This window comes from Colius striatus, chromosome 1, assembly GCF_028858725.1.
Source record: "Colius striatus isolate bColStr4 chromosome 1, bColStr4.1.hap1, whole genome shotgun sequence".
In the NCBI taxonomy this organism is placed as follows: Eukaryota; Metazoa; Chordata; class Aves; order Coliiformes; family Coliidae; genus Colius; species Colius striatus.
Genome location: NC_084759.1, coordinates 7402772 through 7425411, shown reverse-complemented (window position 1 = coordinate 7425411; position 22640 = coordinate 7402772). Strand labels below are relative to the sequence as shown.

Sequence of the window (22640 nt, the reverse complement as noted above, 5' to 3'; positions counted from 1 at the left end):
GCAAAGCATCCTAGCATCTGCCCCCTCTGAGCAAAACAAGGAGGAACAAAAAATACTGAGACTTTTACACTTACTTCTTTGAGCCTTAAAAATCAGATTTTCACCTGTGGTATTTTGCTGTGAACTTTGTAAGTTCACATGGAGAATCACAGAATCACAGAATGGTAGGGGTTGGAAGGGACCTTTAGACATCATCTAGTCCAACCCCCCTGCAGAAGCAGGTCAACCTAGATCAGGTCGCATAGGAACATGTCCAGGTGGGTCTTGAAGACCTCCAAGGAAGGAGACTCCACAACCCCTCTGGGCAGCCTGTTCCACTGCTCCCATCTTCAAATACTGGGCCAAGAGTTCCTTCAGCAAGCCCTAAATGCCGAAGCAAGTGCTGAAATGATGCTGGGGGCAAGAGGGAGGGGCTCTTGGGCATTGTGGACTCCACTGCAATTTTTGCAGAATGACAAGAGACATACATCCAATCTGTCTAATGGAAGCACCTAAGCAGTGCCCTGAATTCTATCCAAGAGGCTATCTTGTAAAAGGCAGAATCCACATGGTCTACATAGTCAGTGGAAAGAGGTAAGTTCCTTTGGAAAGCTCCAAATTGGGTACCTAAACTTGGACAGCCTTTCCTGCTGGCAGCTTTTAACTGCATCTAGCTCTCCTTTGACTCTAGGGGAAACCCAGCCCCTCATGGGCAAGAGCTGTTGTACTAGGATTTGGAGATTTAGGGTGTAAATTAGTTTTCAAATTACCCAGACTAATCCTCATTCAAACTCACAGTAATCACAAGACTGAAGGACTATTCTGCCCCAAGCAAGTACAACTTACAGTTCCTCCTCCCATCTGCATGATCTGCTTTAAGCTCTGCTGCGGTGCAGATGTGGCGTGCTGTTAGTATTTGATGTTCCACACCCAAAAGGTGGCTGCAGATCAGTAGTGGGTGACTGTTTCACTAATGAAGTCTGTCACAGTAATTCAGGATGTGTCAACACACCATGATCTTTATTGTTATTATCTATTATTTATGATTACATCATATCACAAAGCTGCATCTAGCTACACAGAAAATGTTTAGTTAAATAATTGTTTCAAATTTCTTCCCAGTATAAAAAAATAAAGAAAACATCTGTAAGTGGGACATGAAAACAGTGATGGATTCAAATGAGTATTAGAAATAATGGACAGAAACACGGGTTTCTGATACTTCGTCGTATCACTAGGCAAAATGTCACCAGGCTGTTTGACCCTGGATGCTTCAGTTCCTCTTTGAAAAAAAGCCTGTATCTCTCATGATGTTGTGATTCTTAATTGACTAATATTTTCGAAGCACTTTGTGCTGCTCAGATGAAAGACTTTTCTAACCATGGAGTATTATTATATGTTAAGTTCATGTCTGGAGCAAATTTTTAAAACAAACCATATGAAAAGCAGAATTAGGAGTGGAAATGCTGATCCAGCCATTAATTGCTTCACATCAGAGAGTGGGCAGAGGGTCTCCTTTTATGTTGTTTATTTCAAACAAACAACTCTGGGAATCTCCTGTGGAAATGCAATGCAAAAACCAAAGCCCTTTCATGGGTATTTTTGGTTTATCTCCACATGAATCTTAAATTCATCATGTGGAGAGAATGTGGAGAGAATGTGGAACGCATTTTTTCCCCCGTATACACTCGCTTTCCCACAATGAATAAAATCCATTTTCTTGCACAGTTTGTCTGCTTACTCACCCAAGGGTAACAAAATAACCCAGAAAGCAGGAACACCCTGTCCCTGAACCCTGATGAAAGCTAAATAAATAAATAAAAGCAAAAGAGAGATGACTCGGAGGGTTCCCAGGCAAACCTGCCATATTTAACATCATGTATACAGTGACCACTGACACATGAGCCCCACAGCTCCTAATTCCTCAGCTATTGCTCAGCAGTGAGTAATAAACTCTAGTTCAGTGACTCACTCAGGCTCCAAAATGCAGCTGAGTATGTGTCAATAAGCATCCAGGTTTCAGAAAATGTGAGTGGGAAGGAGAAGATCTCTTGGACCTGCCTGTATTGGAACGGTCTGGCACGCTGTAAGAGTCCTCATGCACTTTAGTTACAGCTGTTGGTACACAGACTGTCATACCAGAGGTTCCCAGCACATTCAGTACTCCAAAGGAATTTTGCCTCTGTATTTTATCCTCTCTTCTGTCCTCCTTCCAGCACATGCACACAGAACTCACTCTGTTTCAGATGTAATCCTTCGGTTAGCAAGATTTCACTTACGGAGATACAACATTCAGGTAAATTTAAATTGAAAACACTATTTGTCAACTCTTCTCTGGCTGCAGGAAAAGCTGAGCTTCTCCCAGTGAATACTGATGTGAGCACGCAGTGAAGGAGGCAGCCAACTTCGGTGAGAGAAAGACAATTTTTGCTGTAACTCAGTATCTAATCTGTAGTGAAGAAGGCACAGAAACCAGGCTTGTCACAAGTGGTCTCTAAGGATTCATCCTAATCAATTTTTCCTGTTTAAGTAGTAGACAGCAGCTCAAAGATACACCTCTGTGTTTTAGAATGAGAATAGCCCAGCCCTTCCCAGTTGGTGATTCATCAACCCTTAAACACTCAGCTTAGAGCAGGAGAAAGTGCCCTCTGGAGACATCTTTCTCTGTTTGCTCAAGATTAGACTCTGTTCAGTAGTTTAGATTAGGCACCGTTTTCAGTGGTTAAGCAACATCTAATGTCTTAGCAGCATTTTACATGGTTTTGGGCTTCAAATGGTCCTTCACTCATTTCTTCTGCTACACAAAGTTTTATTACATCCCATTGCCAATTTGACACTTGAGCAGGTGATAGTTTATCTTGTGACAAATTGATGATAGTACTTTCCTCTTTGTTGTTCTGGTTGTTTGGTTTGAAGAAATTGTCCCATCAACACTCTCTTACCCACTGGACTGGACCCTTGTGCATTCTGGTAATCAAACATCAAAGGAGAGGAGGGTACCTAAGAGTTGCTCATGGCCACACTGACGTTCACAGCTTCGTTTCAGTGGAATTACCCACTATAGCATAGTAGGAACAAATACTCCATCCATGTACTGCTACTCAATGCATGATCTATCCTGTGGAAATGTTTTGATCTTAGCAGGTCTTCAGACTTTAGAGATGATCTATAATTTGTGCTTTGAACTGGATATGTGTCTCTAGCTTCCTGCCCCACTATTCCTTCCATTGCTGGGCACAGTGATGTTGGGACACAGTCATAGTTTTACATCCATTTTTTATAGGAATTTTGGACCTGGAGATATTTTGATATGAAATGGCTATTTAAGATTCTGCAGGAGTGTGTCCTCATTTAGGAACAGCTCACTGCAGTCTTTGCTGCTTACAGGTCTATCTGCATCAGTGATGAATTGCCTCCACTCAGCCATGGAGAATGAGCTCATTCATCAGCATCGCACATGCCAATAGGTGTTAAGGGCTCCCTTGGGATGGACCTTTGGCTTGCTGGATCCTCCCCTCCTATGCTATAAGTCACACAAATTAGTTCATCATTTAAGATTCATTACACCATAAATTAGCCATTTTACACAGTTCACCATTACAATGTTCTATGTTTTCCCCCAGTAGTAAATGGCAATCCATAAAGCATTAACTTGCACATGCAGCATTTTCCAGGGGTTAAAAAGACTTTGTGGACTCCATGGTCCATGTAGATGTGTTAGTAACCTCTGCAGATTACAGCTACAAATAAAGGCTATTCTTATTTTGCCTGCTAAGTCATTCATCCCCTTTGCAATGTCAAAATTCCCCACTGTGACCTAAAGAATGTCCATTTGGAAAAAAAGCCCAAACAACACAAAAACCAAAATGACAAAGCCAAACCCCAAATTCCCTTCTGCCTGGTACGGTGTTATGATTGCTGTCTTCTCTCCCTCCTGTAAAACAATCTCTCTGACACACTAGGTCTGGCAGCTTGTACTGCAGAAGTTTGCAACACCAGCAGAGCCAGCTGTCCACCCCCTCTGCCAGAAGTGAATTTCTCAGAGCACAGTCAGCAGAAGCGAAGAACTGCCCAGTCCACAGCAGCTTCAGGGCCAAGCCTACATTCAGCTGGAGCTTGGCAGGCCAACATTTTTTTATGATGGGCAGCAGTTCTGATTAGAAAATGAACACATTGATTACATTCCCTTTCTACAGCTGACTCATGCAAGAAGACTCCATGACACAAAGTGTGCAACCTAAATTGTGTTGTATCTTCTCAGAGGAATATCTGTGAGCAATTTCTCAACAGAATAGTTAGATTAATTGACTTTTGGCAGTGCAAGCCTTCCTGCACTTCTATTAAATGGCCTTTTAAAGTATTAATTTCCTATTTTCTGGTCTTCTTGTCTCTGTAATACATATGTATTTACAACTACGAGCACTCAGGAAAAATGCTCTGTTGTTGGAGTGATCAAGTCAGTGACACAAGTCTGCCAAACTTCTGCTAGTGTAAATAAGAGGAATACTGATGTGAAAAAAAAAAGCTACAAGGATTCATATCAGTCAAAAATATAGACCTATTGATTTAAAAAATGCTTGCCCTTATTTACTTTAAGAAGTATAAGCAACTCAGATCTAAAATCAGGCCCAAAAGGGTTTTTAGAAGACATCCTTGAAGTTACAGAACTGATTGAAGACTTGATGAACAGATAAAACTTTTGCAAACCTTTGTATTCCCAAAAACAGGACTTAATGACAACACCAGCAAGCATTTCTGCTTTCCTTATGTTATGTGACACGGTTTAAGAAGCCTGACACTGTTTTTTCTCTTTTATCATTGCGTGGGACTCTGCAAAACAATTACTCTGATATTACATCCAGTTTCTTTAAATGGTAGGGATACTGAGAGCTCTGCTCCAGATGACAGAGCCTGAGTCTCTCTGTACCTTTCCAACAGCACAGTTGACCTGTCAAGCTACTTCTCATTTTCAGCTGTTTACTTTCCTTATCAGTCCTATATCTCATCAATATACCCTTGAAGAGCTCTGCCAGGTGTAACTGGATGCACAGCAAAGTTCAGCAGGAGGCTGCTGCCCTCTCTGAACTGGTTATTGCTCAGAAATTTCACACCAGGGTTTTCCTTTTGCCAAAGCGTTTAAAGAAACAACACAATGATTTTACCAGGAGGCCACAGTTGCAGTGTTGGTCAAGAGCTACGGATTGTTAATTGCAGAGCTTGTATAATTATACAACCTCCAGTTGAGTTACAGTGGATTTCTAAAAGCACTTGAAAAATACTCCATTCAAAAAATACTCTCTCCTAGGATGAGATTAACAAAAATGAAGGTATGATAACTGTCTGGTTGTCTTTTCTCTTTCATGATACGCAGGTTTACTTGGTTCTGCATCATTTTCATGATGTTCCCTTACGTACAACCTGGTATTATATTTAAACATAGCTATTTCTAAACCTCACCTCTTCATACATGTAAACAAACCATTTAAAAATCACATGGGCAAAGAAGTCAAGGAATACAATGTTTATGAAGTCTAGTGCCACCAAGATGATCAGGGGAATGGAACATCTGTCATACGAGGAAAGGCTGCGGGGAACTGGGGCTGTTTAGTCTGGAGAAGAGGAGATTGAGGGGAGATCTTATTAATATTTACAAATACCTAAAGGGTGGGTGTCAGGAGGTTGGAACATCCCTTTTTTTCTATGGTAGCTAGCAACAGGACAAGGGGTAGTGGGATGAAGCTGGAACACAAAAAGTTCCACTTAAACATAAGAAAAAACTATGTCACTGTTGAGGTGAGGGAGCCCTGGCACAATGCCCAGAGGGGTTGTGGAGTCTCCTTCCTTGGAGGTCTTCAAGACCTGCCTGGACATGTTCCTGTGTGACCTGATCTAGGTGACCCTGCTTCTGCAGGGGGGTTCGACTAGATGATGTCTAAAGGTCCCTTCCAACCCTACCATTCTATGACTCTATGATTCTATCATCTCATTAAAAGCTTCTCCCACTGTTTGGTCCTTTCATTGTACAGACTCATAGTACCCCACAAGACTTAGGAGTGCCAGAACATGACAAAATAATTAGCACCATAGAATCACAAAATGGTTGTGGTTGGAAGGGACCTTTAAAGGTCATCTAGTCCAACTCCCCTGCAATAAGCAGGGACACCTTCAATGAGATCAAGTTGCTCAGAGCCCCGTCCAACCTGGTCTTGAATGTTTCCAGGGGTTGGGCATCCACCACCTGTCTGCACAACCTGTGCCAGTGTTTCACCACCCTCATCATAAAGATTTTCTTCCTTTTATCCAGACTGAAACTATTGAAATGGTGAAGTCAAGTGCTAATTGCAATTTTGCACAATTGAAACAGGTTGTTAAGAAACATTTTACTGCTGTGGCAGCAAGTCATTATTTAAACTTCCTTTGAACAAAGTCTGGTACAATGATAAGTATTTTATTGCTTTAAAGCCAGAGGGAACTGCTAGAACTTGTTTTACTGTGAATTGCTAAACTTGCTGCATTACCAGCTTCCTGCATTCTGTACGTGTTCTCATGCCGTGACAAACGTGAGCTACTCAGCAAACAGCTTAACACAACTGCCTGTATTCCTGGCCTTGAATTGAAGCTGAAGTTGATATGGATCACTCTAGAGTACTTTCACTTGTCACTAGCCCACCTCAAACTGCCTTCACAGCAGCAGGGAGTGAGGCTGCGAGTGGGTGGATCCCCTGACACAGTCATTTCACCCTCAGGAACTTGTATAGCAGCTCTCATTCACGTCTGAGTCTTTGATCACCTAGACTACTTTTATATCTCAAAGGGTTATCAGAACATCTTATCTTTCTTTGTGAGCTGCAAAGTCTCACCTAGCATACTTTAATGAAGCGATATTGTTAATGCAATCTGTCAATTGCACAAAATTTTCTAGCAAAAATGATGGCCCAGCTGAGGCTTGGGCCACACCACCAGTCCGAAGGTCAGTTGTGCTCCTTCAAGTAACAAGCTGACTTCTAAGGAAAAAGATGCACCTACTTCTGCCTTAAAACTTTATCTTCAGGCATGTATGATGTCACTCAAAATTAGTATCATCATGCCATATGTAAAAACGTGCTCTAGCACTGCATAGAGAACTATTTTTGAACTGAAAATATGGCTAAAATTTCTAGCTAGGCTATAGCAGTATCTAAGTCCTGTTGGAGCTAACTGTAAAGCCTGTGCCTCTTTCTATGGGAGGAAGCTCAAAGCACATGCCTATGAAAACAAAATTTCACAGACTCACAGAATCTTAAGGATTGGAAGAGATCTTGAAAGATCATCCAGTCCAACCTCCCTGCCAGAGCAGGACCACCTAGAGTAGGTCACACAGGAACCCATCCAGGTGAGTTTTGAATGTCTCCAGAGGAGGACACTCCGCAACCAATCTGGGCAGCCTGTTCCAGTGCTCCCTCACCTGAACAGTGAAGAAGTTTTAACTTGTGTTTCTTTGGAACCTCTTATGTTCCAGCCTGTACCCATTGCCCCTTGTCCTATCATTGGCCATCACTGAGAACAGCCTGTCTGCATCCTCCTGACACCCACGCTTTATGTATCTGTAAACATTAATGAGATCACCCCTCAGGCTTCTCCAAGCTAAAATTTCAGTTGTAAAATAAAGCAAATACATGTTTGTTTTTCGCTATGAAATGATTCTGTTTAGCACAAATGAAGACATGAAATAGTGCATAGTCTTTGCTGTTCTGCTCATTTCTCTTTAAGGGAAATAATTTGGACACTGAGGATCCCGGACTAGAGGGTTACTGTATTGCTTAGGACATCTGTAGTAAGATGGCAGGAAAACAAGAGGAAAAAAAGCCAACATTTCTATTACAGGACAGGAGAATTTATTGACTGAAGTGTGTTTATCTCCATGCTCATTTTTCATTTTAAGAGGTGTAAGCATAAACCACCATCATCATCACTTAAAACTAGCCAAAGCCAGGCAAGAGGTCCAAAGGTCTGATTAAAGCCTTAATTGCACAACTGCAGATGGTTTTTGTCCAGATGACAGTGAAGTCTCTCGCTGCTTAAGAGCAACATTGTGAGAGCATATGTCAAAGAAGTAAACTGTGACAACAGAAGCCCAATGATGGATGACAAAGCAAGCAAGGGCCTGACAGCCAGAATGCATGGATCCTTTTCCCAGCTCCATCACTGTCTGAGTATGTGACCATGAACCAGGAGCCTCTGCATGTCTCTCCATCCATAATGTGTATGAGAAAATACCAAGTCAGCACAGTGGCAATAGCCATGCTTATATTCAAAAAAACTTCCAGACTTCATTCTTTGCTGCATGGGATAGACTGCAGCAGCAAAGATTTTGAAAACCAGTGAAGATTGTTTTTCCATTGCAGGAATCTGCTGTTTCATGGTGGTACGTGATCATCTGTGGCATTTTGCCTGCAACCTTAGGGCTTGTATTTGTTAGAGGTGAGCAGAAGGGTTCTGTGGCTGTTGCATCTGGAGCATGCTCTCAGGAATCCTTGTGAATTAAACACTCAGTGTGTAACTGCTTGCAGTTGCAAATGGTATGATGATCCCTGTGGTGCCTTCGGATCCCATGGTCTGACCCAGCCTGGTACCTTCAATATGTCATCTAAATTGAGCTAAAGCATACCTTGATCCAGAATGTATATATTTTACCATATATACACTATAGATATTCTCTTTCCATATATGTATGTGTATATACCAAGCAATATGTCCAAGAAGAGCAGTTTAAATGCATGTGCTGCTTTTGGCTGGAATGGGGTTAATTTCCTTCACAGTATCTAGTATGGGGCTGTTTTGGATTTGTATTGGAAACTGTTGATAACATAGAGATGTTCTAGCTCTTGCTGAGCAGTGCTCATACAGAGCCAAGACCTTTCCTGCTCCTCACCCCACCATCGAGCGAGCTGGGAGTGCACAAGGAGTTGGGAGGGGACACAGCTGGGACAGCTGACCCTAACTGACTCATGGGATTTAGCACCAGAGGATGTCATGTCAGCAGATAAACTTGGGGAAGAAGAAGGAAGGAGGACACATTTGGAGTGGTGGCCTTTGCCTTCCCAAGTCACCATTACAAGTGCTGGAATCCTGCAGTCCTGGGGATGGCTGAACACTCGTCTGCCCCTGGGAAGTGGGGAATGATTTCCTTGTTTTGCTTTGCTTGTGTGCACAGCTTTGGCTTTACCTCTTAAACTGTCTTTATCTCAACTCATGAGTTTTCTCTTTTACCCTTCTGATTCTCCCCCCAGTCCCACCAGGCAGAAGTGAGCAAGTGGCTGTGTGGGGTTTAGTTTCTGAGCAGTGCTAAACCATGACAGATGGCAATGCGTATCACCTTCTATATGGGGATCTCAGCATAGCTGTCTAGGATCCAGCTGGCTCTAGACTCTTCTGTACCACTTTTCCTTGCCATTGTTACACACAGTGGTCCCAATCAAAAATTAATGACCTCTGTTGTGTTTGGCTTCTTGTGTTATGATGACCTTAAATTAACAGGCTGCATGAATGGCTAGTGTATAGTCTCAGCAAAATCTAATAAACCAGGAGACACACAGCTGCACAAGGCCAAGAATTCTCAAGGTATGTGGTTTGAAAACCACACCAGGGTAAGTTTCTAACTGCAGCTCAATTCATTTCCTGAGAGGAAAGATAATGCTGTAGAAGAATAGACACTATAAGGTCCCTTTTTATATGTCAGAGATTCATTCTCTAGTAAGTTTAAAGAGTATTTCATTGGCATTCTCTCAGATGCCAAACTGTTAAATGCAAGGCCACAGCACAAAGAGGTTTATTAAATTACTGGAGGAATAAATTAGCTCTCATAACACGCTTTGAAACTTCAATTGCATTCTGTAGCAACCCACAAATCCCCAAGTGTATATAGAATCCCACTCCACAAGCCATTGTTTCCTTCCTGCTGCTGAAAAATAGCTTAAATACAATCCTAAGAGCTCAATGCTGAATATAAGTGTGCATTTCATTGCTTTTATAGCTTTTTTGGTAACATTCTTTCTAGTTTTTTAATCAAGAATTTATCCAGTGCTTCGATCAAATTTGTATTCAAGAGTCTCGCACGTTAGCCAGAGTGCATTCATGTGCATCTGACTGCCAGCACTCTGCATCTTGAAGATAAGGAATATAAATCAGCTTCAAGCTTTACTTTGCAGGTACATTTTAGAAACCCAGCATTTGTAATTTGTTTCTCACTATGCTGCAACAAAAATCAGTTTGATGGCTGCTGTCAGCCCAAAGGAGGTAAAAGATGAGAAACCCCAGCAAGGCACAAGGCACATCTGCACAGCAACAGGGAGGCAATCCATGGCTGCAGAGAGACCTTATTTTTGTCAATATATAATACATCTCTGTCCTGAGGAGCATGTAAGCTAGAATTGTTAAATGAAGGAAATAAAATATGTGAAAGGGTCCGTACAGTAAGTATGTGTGTGTGAGTGTGTGTGTGTGTGTGTGTCTATCTTCCTGTGGCAGCGTGGGCATGAGACAAAAATGCTCAAAGTGCTGTGAGGTTGTTAAAAATAACCCTTCTCGTTATCCTGTCCTAAATCATCAGCAGTCAATAGTGGGAGATCTTATATGCAGCCATTTCTGCAGCCCATTTAGAAAGGCCATTCCATAAATCCAGCACTTCTTTCACTCTCATCTTGTGCTTTTTTGCCAGCCCATTGAAGGAGTGTGCAGGAATTCCCCCCTTTGCCATTTGCCCTGCTGTGTAGCCCCCAGCAAGCAATGTCTCCCTTTCCCTGCCCACAGTTGTCCCTCTTGCACATACACAACATAAATCTCTGAGAGGTTCCTGTGCAAGTGCCCTGACATATTTCCAGGCACTCTTGAAATCACGATAATAACTCTATCAATTCAAGGCCAGGAAAAGAAAACAGACTTCTCTTCTGACAGTTCACACACAGCTTTATGGGTTTGTCATGACCCTCGATCTAGCACTGATGGGGTGAAGATAGATGTACAAAGGCAAGATTTATAAGGCAATTCTCTCCCAGGGATATTGTGGAAGCTGTGCCCCCAGCCAGAGGCTGAACCAACAACCTGGGAGTTTTCTCGGTTTCAGATAGCTGGTTTGGGAGAATCTGACAAGCTTCAGAGCAAGCCATGATTCCCTTTTCATTTATTGTACTTTGGAACAGTCTTGGGTGGGAGAAGCTGACTGACTTTTTAGAATCCTGTGTGAAATCTCTTTGATGATAATGAGTTTATCCAGTTGGCTCACTGTGTGCTGGTTTATGGGCATTCCCAGTTAAAAAAGGTGTTTTGCTCCCATTTGTACCAAAAGAGGCTGTGACTCATGAGCTCTGAGAAGACACCTCAAAGAACATTAAACAACAGAACAACATTCCTACAGTGTTTTAGAAAGTTAGAACCCAGCCAGAGGAGGTGTCACATTTACCTTCACTCACTCAGGTCCAATGTCAAGAAATAACAATTCCCCATACCCTCCAGGAACAGACCAAAGCTGTCAGCCTGGCCAGCAGTCCCATGCCATGAGAAAGGCCTTTTAATGTCTTATTACCTCCTCCCACATCTTCTCTGTCTCTTCTCAGGGAAGCACAGACCATACCGTTGCTTTGATTCTTGGCGTCTTCTCTCTGTGGCAGCTGTGCTGATGTCTGAGCTTTCACATCTCATCTTTAAGTGAACTTATAGAATCATAGAATGGTAGGGGTTGGATGGGACCTTTAGACATCATCTAGTCCAATCCCCTGCAGAAGCAGGTCCACCTAGATCAGGTTACATAGGAAGATGTCCAGGCAGGTCTTGAAGACCTCCAAGGAAGGAGACTCTACAACCCCTCTGGGCAGCCTGTGCCAGGGCTCCCTCACCTCAACAGTGAAATAGTTTTTTCTTATGTTTAAGTGGAACTTTTTGTGTTCAGCTTCATCCCATTACCCCTTGTCCTGTTGCTAGCTACTATAGAAAAAAGTAATGGCTCAACGTCCTGACACCCACCCTTTAGATATTTATAAATATTAATAAGATCTCCTCTCAGTCTCCTCTTCTCCAGACTAAACAGCCCCAGTTCCTGCAGCCTTTCCTCATATGAAAGATGTTCCATTCCCCTGATCATCTTGGTGGCCCTGTGCTGGACTCTCTCCAGCACTTCCCTGTCCCTCTTGAGCTGAGGGGCCCAGAATTGGACACAGGACTCCAAATGAGGCCTCACCAGGGCAGAGGAGAAGGGGAGCAGAACCTCCCTTGACCTGCTGGCCACACTCTTCTTGATGCATCCCAGGGTGCCATTGGCCTTCTTGGCCATGAGGGCACATTCCTGGCTCATGTTTAGTTTATTATCAATCAGGACTCCCAGGTCTCTCTCTGCAGAGCTGCTCTTCAGCAGTTCGACCCCCAGCCTGTCCTGGTGCAGGGGATTGTTCCTTCCCAGATGCAGGACTCTGCACTTGTCCTTATTGAACCTATTTATCACTAACTTCTCCTGTGATGCAAAATTAAGTAAGGTTTTGAGGATTAGGAGGCTGCATGGTTTATAGATACAGGAGCCAACAACGCCCTGGCCTTTTCTCAGACATGGAAGTAGCTTATCTTCAGTATTTGCTACAGATGCGTAAATTTAAGCGATTAGATGGGCAAAGGCCCAATGCAAGTTAGTTTTGCTTGGGTTGATCTAAAGGTACAGATCTATTTCAGCTGAAAATTTTGAAACTTTTGTTGTTAAATGAATTGTATTTAGTAAATTAAACTCAAAAGTAAGTTCAAACAGGAAAAAAGTCTGTTCTCAGGAAATTATTTTCTTACAATTTATTCAATTTCTTACAATTTATTTATACAATTAATTCAGAATTGAGAGCTGATAAGGTTGCAGCTGCACTCAAAAACCAGAAACACACCTGTAGAAATAAAAATATACTGTGGTAACACCCATTTTCATCACTAAAACATCCTTATTATGAAAAAATGAAGTTTTCACTAGATCATATTCATAGTTATTGTTTTATACTTTTATAGGCCTTTCTGTATTTCCAGAAAGTTGATAATTTAGTTCATTGCAGGTCTGAAATCCTCTCACATTATTTATTCCACCTACTTTCAGTGACATAACAAGGCATTTTGTACAGCCCTGAAATGGCTCATTAATATTTACAAGGATCTCATTAATATTTACAAGTATCTAAATAGTGGGTGTCAGGAGGTTGAGCCATCACTTTTTTCAATGGTATCTAGCAACAGGACAACAGGATGAAGCTGGAACACAAAAATTTCCATTTAAGCATAAGAAAAAACTATTTCACTGTTGAGGTGAGGGAGCCTTGGCACAGGCTGCCCAGGGAGAGTGTGGAATCTCCTTCCTTGGAGGTCTTCAAGACCCTCCTGGACACGTTCCTGTGTGATCTGATCTAAGTGACCCTGCTTCTGCAGCGGGGTTGGACTAGATAATCTCTAAAGGTCCCTTCCAACCCCTACCATTCTATGATTCTCTGATTCTATGAAATTCTCTTTCTCTCTCTCATAGGGCTCATGTATGTGCCCAGCTATCACTAGGCATAGACGATATAAGATTCAAAGCACAAGGAAACCTTCTCTGTCTGCACATACTGGGTTAAAAACATTAAAAGAGTTCATAAAATTTGTCATTGAATATGTTTTAGGTTGCAGTGTGGATTTTTTTGGAACTACTGTCTCTGTATCATGCAGAATGAAGTTTTTCCTTTCTGAAAGAGGCAGCAATGAAGCCCACACATCACCTCGTAGGTAAGTTCATAACGCCATAGAACAGTTTGGGTTGGAAGAGACTTTAATCTCATTGCAACCCACTGCCATGGGCAGCGACACCTTTCACTAGACCAGGCTGCTCAAAGCCCCATCCAACCTGGCCTTGAACACTTCCAGGAATGGGGCAGCCACAACTTCTCTGGTCTCTACTGCCTCACCACCCTCATAGGGAAGAATTTCTTTCTCACATCCAACCTACATCTCCCTTTTTTCAGTTTGAAGCCATTACCCCTTGTCCTATCACTACAAGTCCTTGTAAAAAGTACCTCTCCAGCTCTCCTGTCAGCCCCTTTAGGTACTGGAAGGCTGCTTGAAGGTCTTCTTGGAGCCTTTCTTCTCCAGGTTGAACTCCAAGTCTCTTAGCCTGTCTCCACAGGAGAGGTGCTCCAGCCTTCTGATCACCTTCATGGCCCCCTCTGGACTTGAAAGTCCATATCCTCCTTACATTGGGGGCCCCTGAGCTGGATGCAACACTGCAAGTGGGGTCTAGATGCTAAAGCTAGTAGTTAGTGAACCAGTTCATGCAAAACTAACTGTCAGTCTTTCTGCTCTTCCCAGCAGAGATGACAAGCACGTGGACCTCAAATAGCCCTTCTGCATGCAGTTTAAAGCAGTTTAAGTTAGCTTTTAGACATACATGGTCAATTTATACAGAAGTGGAGGTATAGATCATTTAGAGTATTTTCATCAAATTTGTACTGAAGTTGAAGTATTGAGCATTAGAGCATTTTTACTGAAAATCAAGGGATGCTTTGTGCAAGAGACAGCACACAGTTATTTTACAAAACAGGCAATGTGAATTGATTTGCTCTGAGGTTTCCTAGTGGTGAATCTTTCCTCTATAAAGCACTAGATGGTGGAATTAGGTCCCATGGGACCTAAGATGCATTTGCTTTGAGCTTGAAGATGGACACCTAAGGCTAGGAGAGCTAATGATGCTGCCCGGGACACTTGGCAGCTCTGCGAAGCAACCTCATTGTGCAAGCTCTCAGATGGGCAGTTTTTCTTCTAGCACATAAATCTCCTCAAACAACATAATGGCGCACTTTTGCAAAGCACTCAGGGATGTTTCTTCTCGTTTTTTATCTTTTCTTGCTAGGAATGGCTCAGGAATCCAAAAATGTAGTGTTATGGACTCTCCTACAAACAGCAGTGTCAAATGTCGTGTTTGCTACATGCATGGCCACAACCACCACAAAGACACTGCAAAATTTAGTGAGAATAGCTCACTCAAATTTCAGCTGGCTGAGAGTGATGTGATGCTGGCTAGTGTGAGTAGTTTGACAAGCTGGCAAGATATAGACTTCGGTTTTATGCAAATTACCATAGAATCATAGGATTATTTTGGCTAGAAAAGGCCTTTAATATCATCAAGTCCAACCACTAACCTCACACTGCCAAGCATACCACTAAACCACGTCCCTCAGCACCTCTTCTACGTGGCTTTTCAATATTCTCAGAGATGGTGACTCCAACGTCTCTCTGGGCAGCCTGTGCCAGTGTCTAACAACCCTTTCAGTGAAGTTCTCCCTCATCTCCAGTCTAAATCTCCCTTGGCACAACTCCATGCCATTTCCTCTTGTCCTGACACTCGTTACTTGGGAGAAGAGATCGACCCCCACCTTACTACTACCTCCCTTCAGCTGGTTGTAGATAGTGATCATGTCTCCCTTCAGCCTCCTCCAGACTAAACAACCCCAGCTACTTAAATCAATCCTCTCAAGAGCAAAGTTACAAGACTTTTCCAATTTATAGCTATGCAGAAAAGCAATAATTGTGGCAAATTCCTTCTTGTGTCTTGCAGGCGCTATGAAATCTCCTTGACTATAATCTGGCCTCAATGAAGTGCATATTCCTTAACTCCACTATCTGGGTCTCCCCAGTAGTGCATGTCCAGTTATGGCAAATTTCTGGTATTTTAAAGGAAAGGGGAAAAAAAAAACCAACGAAGACCAGACAAAGAACCTCACTCTCAGAATATATCTGACCAAGGAGAGGGAGTGGGGGAAGGAAAGTGGTTTTTTCCCATGGTCCTAGTAGTTATTAGGTGGCCACAGTCCTCAAGAATGAGGTTTGAATATAATCATTGTCTTACAGCTGAGGCATAAATATCCTGGGAACAATGAGAAATCCTAAGGTCACGGAACTGAATTGAAATAGTCTATGGAGTGCCTATAAAATGCCAAGGCAAGAAAGGGCAACCATATCCAGTCAACGTCTTTCATTCTGCAGTCCATTCTTTTCTGCAAGGACTGTATCATTTATTCCCTAAAATGTTAAACCCTATTAAAAAATACAATACAGATGTAAGGAGAAGCTGGTGAGCGTCCCTTGGCCAAAGCACACCTAAACTTTTTGATGAGGCACAAGTATGGGAGCAGCAATGACCTGAAGACAAATTGAACTTGAACCTCCCACTCTTTTGGGAAGCAATCCAACCATTTGTTTTTTATATGAGGAGTGATGGTACTGATGATGATGTCACCACTTTAAAGGATAAAAATAACACATTCCTTTGAAAAATTGGATGCAGGGACATGTCACCTTCAAAGAATAGAATATATAGAGTATAATACATTAAAAATATGCAATATACATAATATACACTACATATGTATTATAAAGTATAGGCATTATGCATATATTATACTGTGTATATAGATTTTATATAGAGAACACATAGATTATAGGTAGATTGAAATGCCTAGCAGCCCACAGCTATTGGCACTCCGGAAAAAGGAAGAGGGTGAAGTGCTTTGCAAGTCCTTCCTAAAGACTAACAAACCTTTCTCAACCAAGGGAAGGCCCTCCTTTCTCCTTTCTCCAGATGTTTGATCATTCAGAGACTGGGCTGGAAGTTCCACTTGAACATGAGGAGAAACTTCTTTGCTGTGAGCAATTGCCAGCAATGTGCACTCGTGGCCAAGAAGGCCAATGGCATCCAGCCAGCAGGTTGATGGAGGTTCTTCTCCCCCTCTCCTCTGCCCTGGTGAGGCCTCATCTGGAGTACTGTGTCCAGGTCTGGGCTCCTCAGCTCAAGAGGGACAGGGAACTGCTGGAGAGAGTCCAGCACAGGGCCACCAAGATGATCAGGGGACAGGAACATCTGTCATACAAGGAAAGGCTGCAGAAAATGGGGCTGTTTAGTCTAGAAAAGAGGTAACTGAGGGGGGAATCTCATTAATATTTACAAATATCTAAAGGGTGGGTGTCAGGAGGTTGGGACATCCCTTTTTTCTATAGTAGCTAGCAACAGGACAAGGGGTAATGGGATGAAGCTGGAACACAAAAAGTTCCACTTAAATATAAGAAAAAACTATTTCACTGTTGAGGTGAGGGAGCCCTGGCACAGGCTGCTCAGGGAGGGTATGGAGTCTCCTTCCTTGGAGTCTTCAAGACCTGCCTGGACACGTTCTTGTGTGACATGATCTAGGTGATCTCTAAAGGTTCCTTCCAATCCTACCATTCTATGATTCTATGATGAGGAAGCCCTGGCACAGGCTGCCTAGGGAGGCTGTGGAGTCTCCTTCTCTGGAGGTTTCCAAATCCTCTTGGACACATTCTTGTGTAACGTGACCGAGGTGAACCTGTTTTATCAGGAGGTTGGGCGGGATCATCTCTGGAGGTCCCTTCCAACCCCGAGCATTCTGTGATGCTGTGATTAACATCCTGCTGCGGGTCTCGGGCCACGGCAGCAAAACCATTTTCTCTCACGGTACCCTTGATTATAGCTAACCGAGAAAATACAGATGCTGGAGAAGGGACTGCAACGCGGCAGCGGGGCGAGGGGCTCCCTCAGGCCCCGCGATGTCGGGAAGGCGAGGCCGCGGGGATGCCGCCGCTGGGTGCGCGGGCGGGCACGCAGCCCCCGGCGTAGGCGGGGCCCCGGCGGGCAGTCCCCTCCCCTCAGCCGCCGGCTGAGCCTTAACAGGTAACGGAGGAGGTGCGAGCGCCTTGGGGTCGAGGCGCGATTTGCTTCCTGGGTTTCCTTTCGCTTCGCCGGGGACCGCTGCGCCGTGAGGGGGTGGGTCGGGCTGGGCCGGGCACACCTAGGCTGGGGTGGGCCGGGCCGGGCTGGGCTGAGCCCGCCCTTCCCGCCGCGCCCTTCCCGCCCCACTGAGTGACCGTCCACTCCCCGCCCGGGGGAACGGCGGCAGGACGATGGTGCCGGTGTGCGGCGCGGCGGGCAGCCGCCTGCTGCGGATGGTGGGGGCCGGCCGGAGGCCGCTTCTCCTCAGCGTCACCCGCGGCTGCAGCAGCTGCGGGGCGGGGGGGAGCCAGGCCCCCCGCGGCCGGGCCCTGGCCGTCAAAAAGCGAGGCTACGACATCACCCGGAACCCTCACCTCAACAAGGTGGGTGCCGCGGCGGATGCGTTTTCCAGGGCCATGAGAGGAAAGGTAGAGACGCTCGAGGGTAGGTGGGAGGCGGGAAAGGTGCTCGACGTGGGTATAGCGGGTGTCCTGGTGCCGGTGATGTTGCTGTGCCCGTCCCCAGGGCGCAGCCGCGCTCCGACAGCGGGTGAAATGCCGGGAGAAGTGCGGGAGCGGTGGCGGATGGGCCTGAGCAGAGCACGGGGTGAGCTGTGCAGGTGTTCACTTGCCGGTTGAGTACCGGTGGCCGCCTTCGATGCCGTCAGCTGCCCTCCCCAGACGCAGCGACCGCGGCGGTGGTGGCACTGGGAAAGCCAGTGTAGGACAGAAGTGCCTTCGCTTCGGATCTCAGGCCTGAAATCGCAAAAATACCCGCAGTATTGCAATATACGTTGCATTAAGTGTGTAACAGTGGAACCGATTGTTTATACCTTCATGTTAAAACAAGCGTGGGTGGTTGTTGTTGTAAAGCTTCCTTTCTTAGCTTATCCTTAGCAATACGAATCTCCCTACTAAAGCAGCATGTTTTGCTGGGATGAAGATGTATTCATCCTCAACGCTGCAGAAACCTCATCAGTCGTTAAAAAAACACACAAAAAATCCCCAACCCAAAAAAAGGTTTTCAATAAAGTCTGCAAGATGCGTAAAATGAGACCGTGTAGTTTAGCCCCATGCTGCTTTTCCATCCCTGTACAACATCTGAAAGGACAAAAAGTCTGGATGCAAATTTTGGGATCAAGTAGGTCGGTTTCAAGAGTGTTGGGTTCCACTTTCTTGTATCAATATTGCTAGAATTAGCTACTGATACATTAATTTCCAAAAAATAAGAGTATATATTAACATGATATTGATCGTTGATGGGTCTGTGACTGTTTATTGCACTTGGTGTGTAATTGAGATACATGAGCCTCTTGTCTCTTCTTCTGGACTCTTTGGATGACAACTTTCCTTTGTGTAGTACACGGTGTGCTGGGCTTGCACCTCCGGGGACCATTTCAGCATCCATAGAGAGGGACACCATAAGGACCAAAGCACACTATGGCACAGGATGTTACTGAACTTGCAACAACTTTGTAGGGAATCTGATTTCAATTGTTATACAGTGTATGTCAGTAAGACTGAAGAGAAGAGGAACTGTCAATTATCTCATAAGCAACAGTAATTCATTGGCATTAAGTGATTTTGATGTTTTTTTCTTCAACACCTGGCTTGCTCTCTTTGTCTTCAGTGACAGTTATAAAGAGTAATGTAGGTAATCTTTCTACTCGTCTTACCTTTTTTCAGTTTGAACTGAAAAATTAGTACTTTGACCTTTTCTCGGTGTAATACAAAAATGACATGCAAACAGTTGAAGCTATCCCATTTGAAATCAATCTGGCTACTGCAGAAGTACATTTTGTATGTCCCATTTGATAATTTTCAGAAAAGTGGCTTTTCTAAAGTGTTTTTCTCCCTTGCGGTGAAATAAAGTATTTTTCTTTCAATCTGAGTGGAACTTCATTTGTGGAGAGAAGGGAAGAAAACTGCCTCTTTTAGAGGTAAAAGAAATTCTAACGTGCCATGTTTAATTGGCCATGAAAAATCTCCCCACTGGTCTCCAGCCTGGATGTTTGTTGTTTGTGTTGTTATGTTCCTCCGTCGGTACAGACCTTGCATTCATTGATATATCTACAGAAGATCTGAGTGAGGACAGAAATGGCTGATATCTGTGGTAAGAGATGCCTGTTTATGTGTCAAGGTAGCTAGTAACTAAGCATTAGTAAGTGCTCAGGCCTTCTTTCCAAACTTTTATAAACAGGCTTCTGTTTCTCTAGTGCTTTTAACAGTTCGTTGTGGTATCTAAGGAATTAACTGGGTTGTTTCAGACGGTTCATATGTTTCCAACATATGAACAGCCCCTTGGTTTGTTATGCTGCAGTGGTGTAGGACAAAATTAGGGACCTCAATAGGTTTTCAGCAGTTGTCCTCTCATCATATAGTAATTTGGGTTTACCCCTTTGGTAGCTAAATGCAGGCATGGGGTCGTTGCTGTTTTTCTGCAGTGGATCTTACTTCAAGCCTTCATCTGCTTGAAGGCTGCTCTGCAGGGGATAGTCTTTATGTCTCTCCAAGAACCTCTGAAAAAGGTTGCCAGAAGTGAGGCTTTGGGCAACAAGTGTTGTGCTGTTTTATTCAACGACCTGACTGTTTTATAGCTTTTGAATGAAGCTTAAAAGTGGTAAAGTGTAAAGCTGTGAAGTGTGTGTTATTTATTCAATGAAGAAGAATATGTCCCTCCAGCAGAATGACAGATGGATTTATGGTGTAAGGTTATTGATCCAAGTCTTTACTTACTTACTAGGTTGAAGGTGCTTTGAAGAAGAAACAGTCTCAGAAGTCACTGATGCCAGGTCATTTGTAATACCCTAAATATCAGTAAAAGCAGACTGCCCTCTGAGAAGCTCATCTTCTATTTTACAAATCTGCCTGAGAAGAAAAAAAATAAATAGAAAAGCTGGTGATGAATGTAAGAAATTTGCAGGTTTTTTTCCTTTGGTCATTGTTTACTGTGTGAAGTTGGCTGGTTTTTCTGATATAAAGGAACTGAATATTCATCAAGGGTGTGAACACTGTTTTGAGCATGGATTGTAAATGAGTTATCCCCAGTCTTTAAATTTTTGGGCAATCTCTGCAATGTGTGTGTGAGGCTAGGCATTTGGGGGAAAACTTGGAGCAAAAAGATGTCTTGAAGTTAAGGCAAGACTGTGTTCCAACTCTGAGATGGGGATTGGTTATGTCTTGGATTTTCTGTGTGACATGAAAGGGAGGCACGTGGAAGGAAATCTTGTAGCTTGAATCCCTGGACAGTAGGAAGAACTTTGAAGACAGAGCCAGGTATGCTTCATCTATGTTGACGAGACTTGTAAGTGCACTGTGTGTTTCTGTACTATGCAAATACTGCATCCTTCTGTTGTGAGGGATTACATCCCATGTCTGACACAAGAGCAGGACTCAGGAAATGTCAGTATTCTACTGAGGGGTATTTGCAGTCTTAAAAGGCAGTAACAGTTGTTCTCAGTTGATAGAATACTCTGAGAAATAATAGGAAGATGAAGAAGAGCTCCTCACCTGTTTTCATGAAATGCCTAATGAGGATAGGAGTGTGCAGGGGCAGAGTATCCTATTTACCTGTGTTATTTACTCTTCCTAAGGTTTATGGCTGCTGCTGGAGATAGGATGTTTGTGCAGATGAACTGACCTCATCTCTCATGTTTCTAGAGATATCAAACAAGATGCTTTCATGGGCAAACCTTGCAGCACATGGACCACTTCAAACCTGAGCCAAACCATAGAGCTCTCTCAGCTTTATTAAATCATATTGTCTTCTAGAGTTGAGATGTGAGCGATCTGCAGCGATGTGCAGTGTGATGAGCCTTCCACTGTGTCCAGTGCAGAGAGGCTGGATGTATGTCTTTGTTTTATTCCTTATTTCATCAGCCAGGTCTAGGTGTGTTGCTGTTGGCTTCAGTGATGCATACTCCTGGGAGATGAACTTTGGCCCAGTATTTTGACAAATGTGGTGGCGTTCTGGAAGTGAGATTGCTAGGTTGGACTTGTTTTGACCTTCATCCAGGCCTGTGGAGTTTAATTTTTGTTGACATTTTGTTTCATTTGGTGTTGATGTCAAATAGTATCTTTTTGGTTTTTGAGTCCAAAATATCTTTTGGCAAAGGCATTTCCTAATATTTTGGTACCAAATAACTTTTTGTTACAGCATGGTAAACAAACTAAGCCCAAACTAAATCTGTTGGTTTTTCTGGTAGGAGCAGCAGCCTGCAAAAGTCTATTTGCTTCTCCAGTTGCATTTGAGTTAGTCTCCCTTATCCTAGCCAAACCAGGAGGCCACCTGCCTTCTTATCTCTCTGCATCATGTCCTGTCGATACTGTCACTCTCCCTTTTGGGATAACGCTGAGCTTTAGGAGTAGAGCTCTTGTGGAAAAGCTTGGAAGTGTGAAGGAAGCCTGTTGCTGCCAGGGTGAGAGGGGTGCTGATGCAGACCCTACCTATCTGTATTGTAACATGTTGGTCCTTGTTTTGCCTTTAGCCCTCAAATGCATTGAGAGGTGTTGGAAGTACTGGCAGGGCAGCATCTGTGAGTGCTGAGTTTGTGCTTGCAGTCAGTGTAAGATATTAATAAAAATCAATTGTATTTGGATCAAAAAGCTTGTTTCTGTTTTCTGAGCAGTTCATGTTTAAAAAATGCCCTTTAAATTTTCTTTAAGTTGGAGAAATTCATCAGTTTGACAGCTACCTATGTTGCTTTCTTTTTATCATGCCCCTGTTTTTTTTCTAGAGAAGCCTTAAGCCTTACACCAAGCAGATTTTGGTAGGACAGAGCCAAGACTGAATGTAGCTCTTGTTTTATAGGGTGGACTACGGTTTTTTGGCACTTGAATAAGAATTGCATTTGAATAGCTCAACTTTTTGATAAATAGTATGAAAACTGATATTGTTGCAGTTGGAATGGATCTAG

General features: G+C 43.4%; 1 protein-coding gene across 2 annotated transcripts in view; it reads left to right on the top strand.

The window, feature by feature from the left end:
• The first annotated feature begins 17910 nt into the window (after positions 1–17910).
• ME3 (malic enzyme 3) overlaps positions 17911–22640 on the top strand; it is a 127984-nt gene continuing 123254 nt past the window's right edge. For both annotated transcript variants that reach the window (XM_062020359.1, XM_062020358.1), the window contains exon 1: positions 17911–18108. In XM_062020359.1, coding sequence (XP_061876343.1) covers positions 17917–18108 — 192 coding nt within the window. In that variant the 5' untranslated portion in view covers positions 17911–17916. The remainder of the gene's footprint in view (positions 18109–22640) is intronic.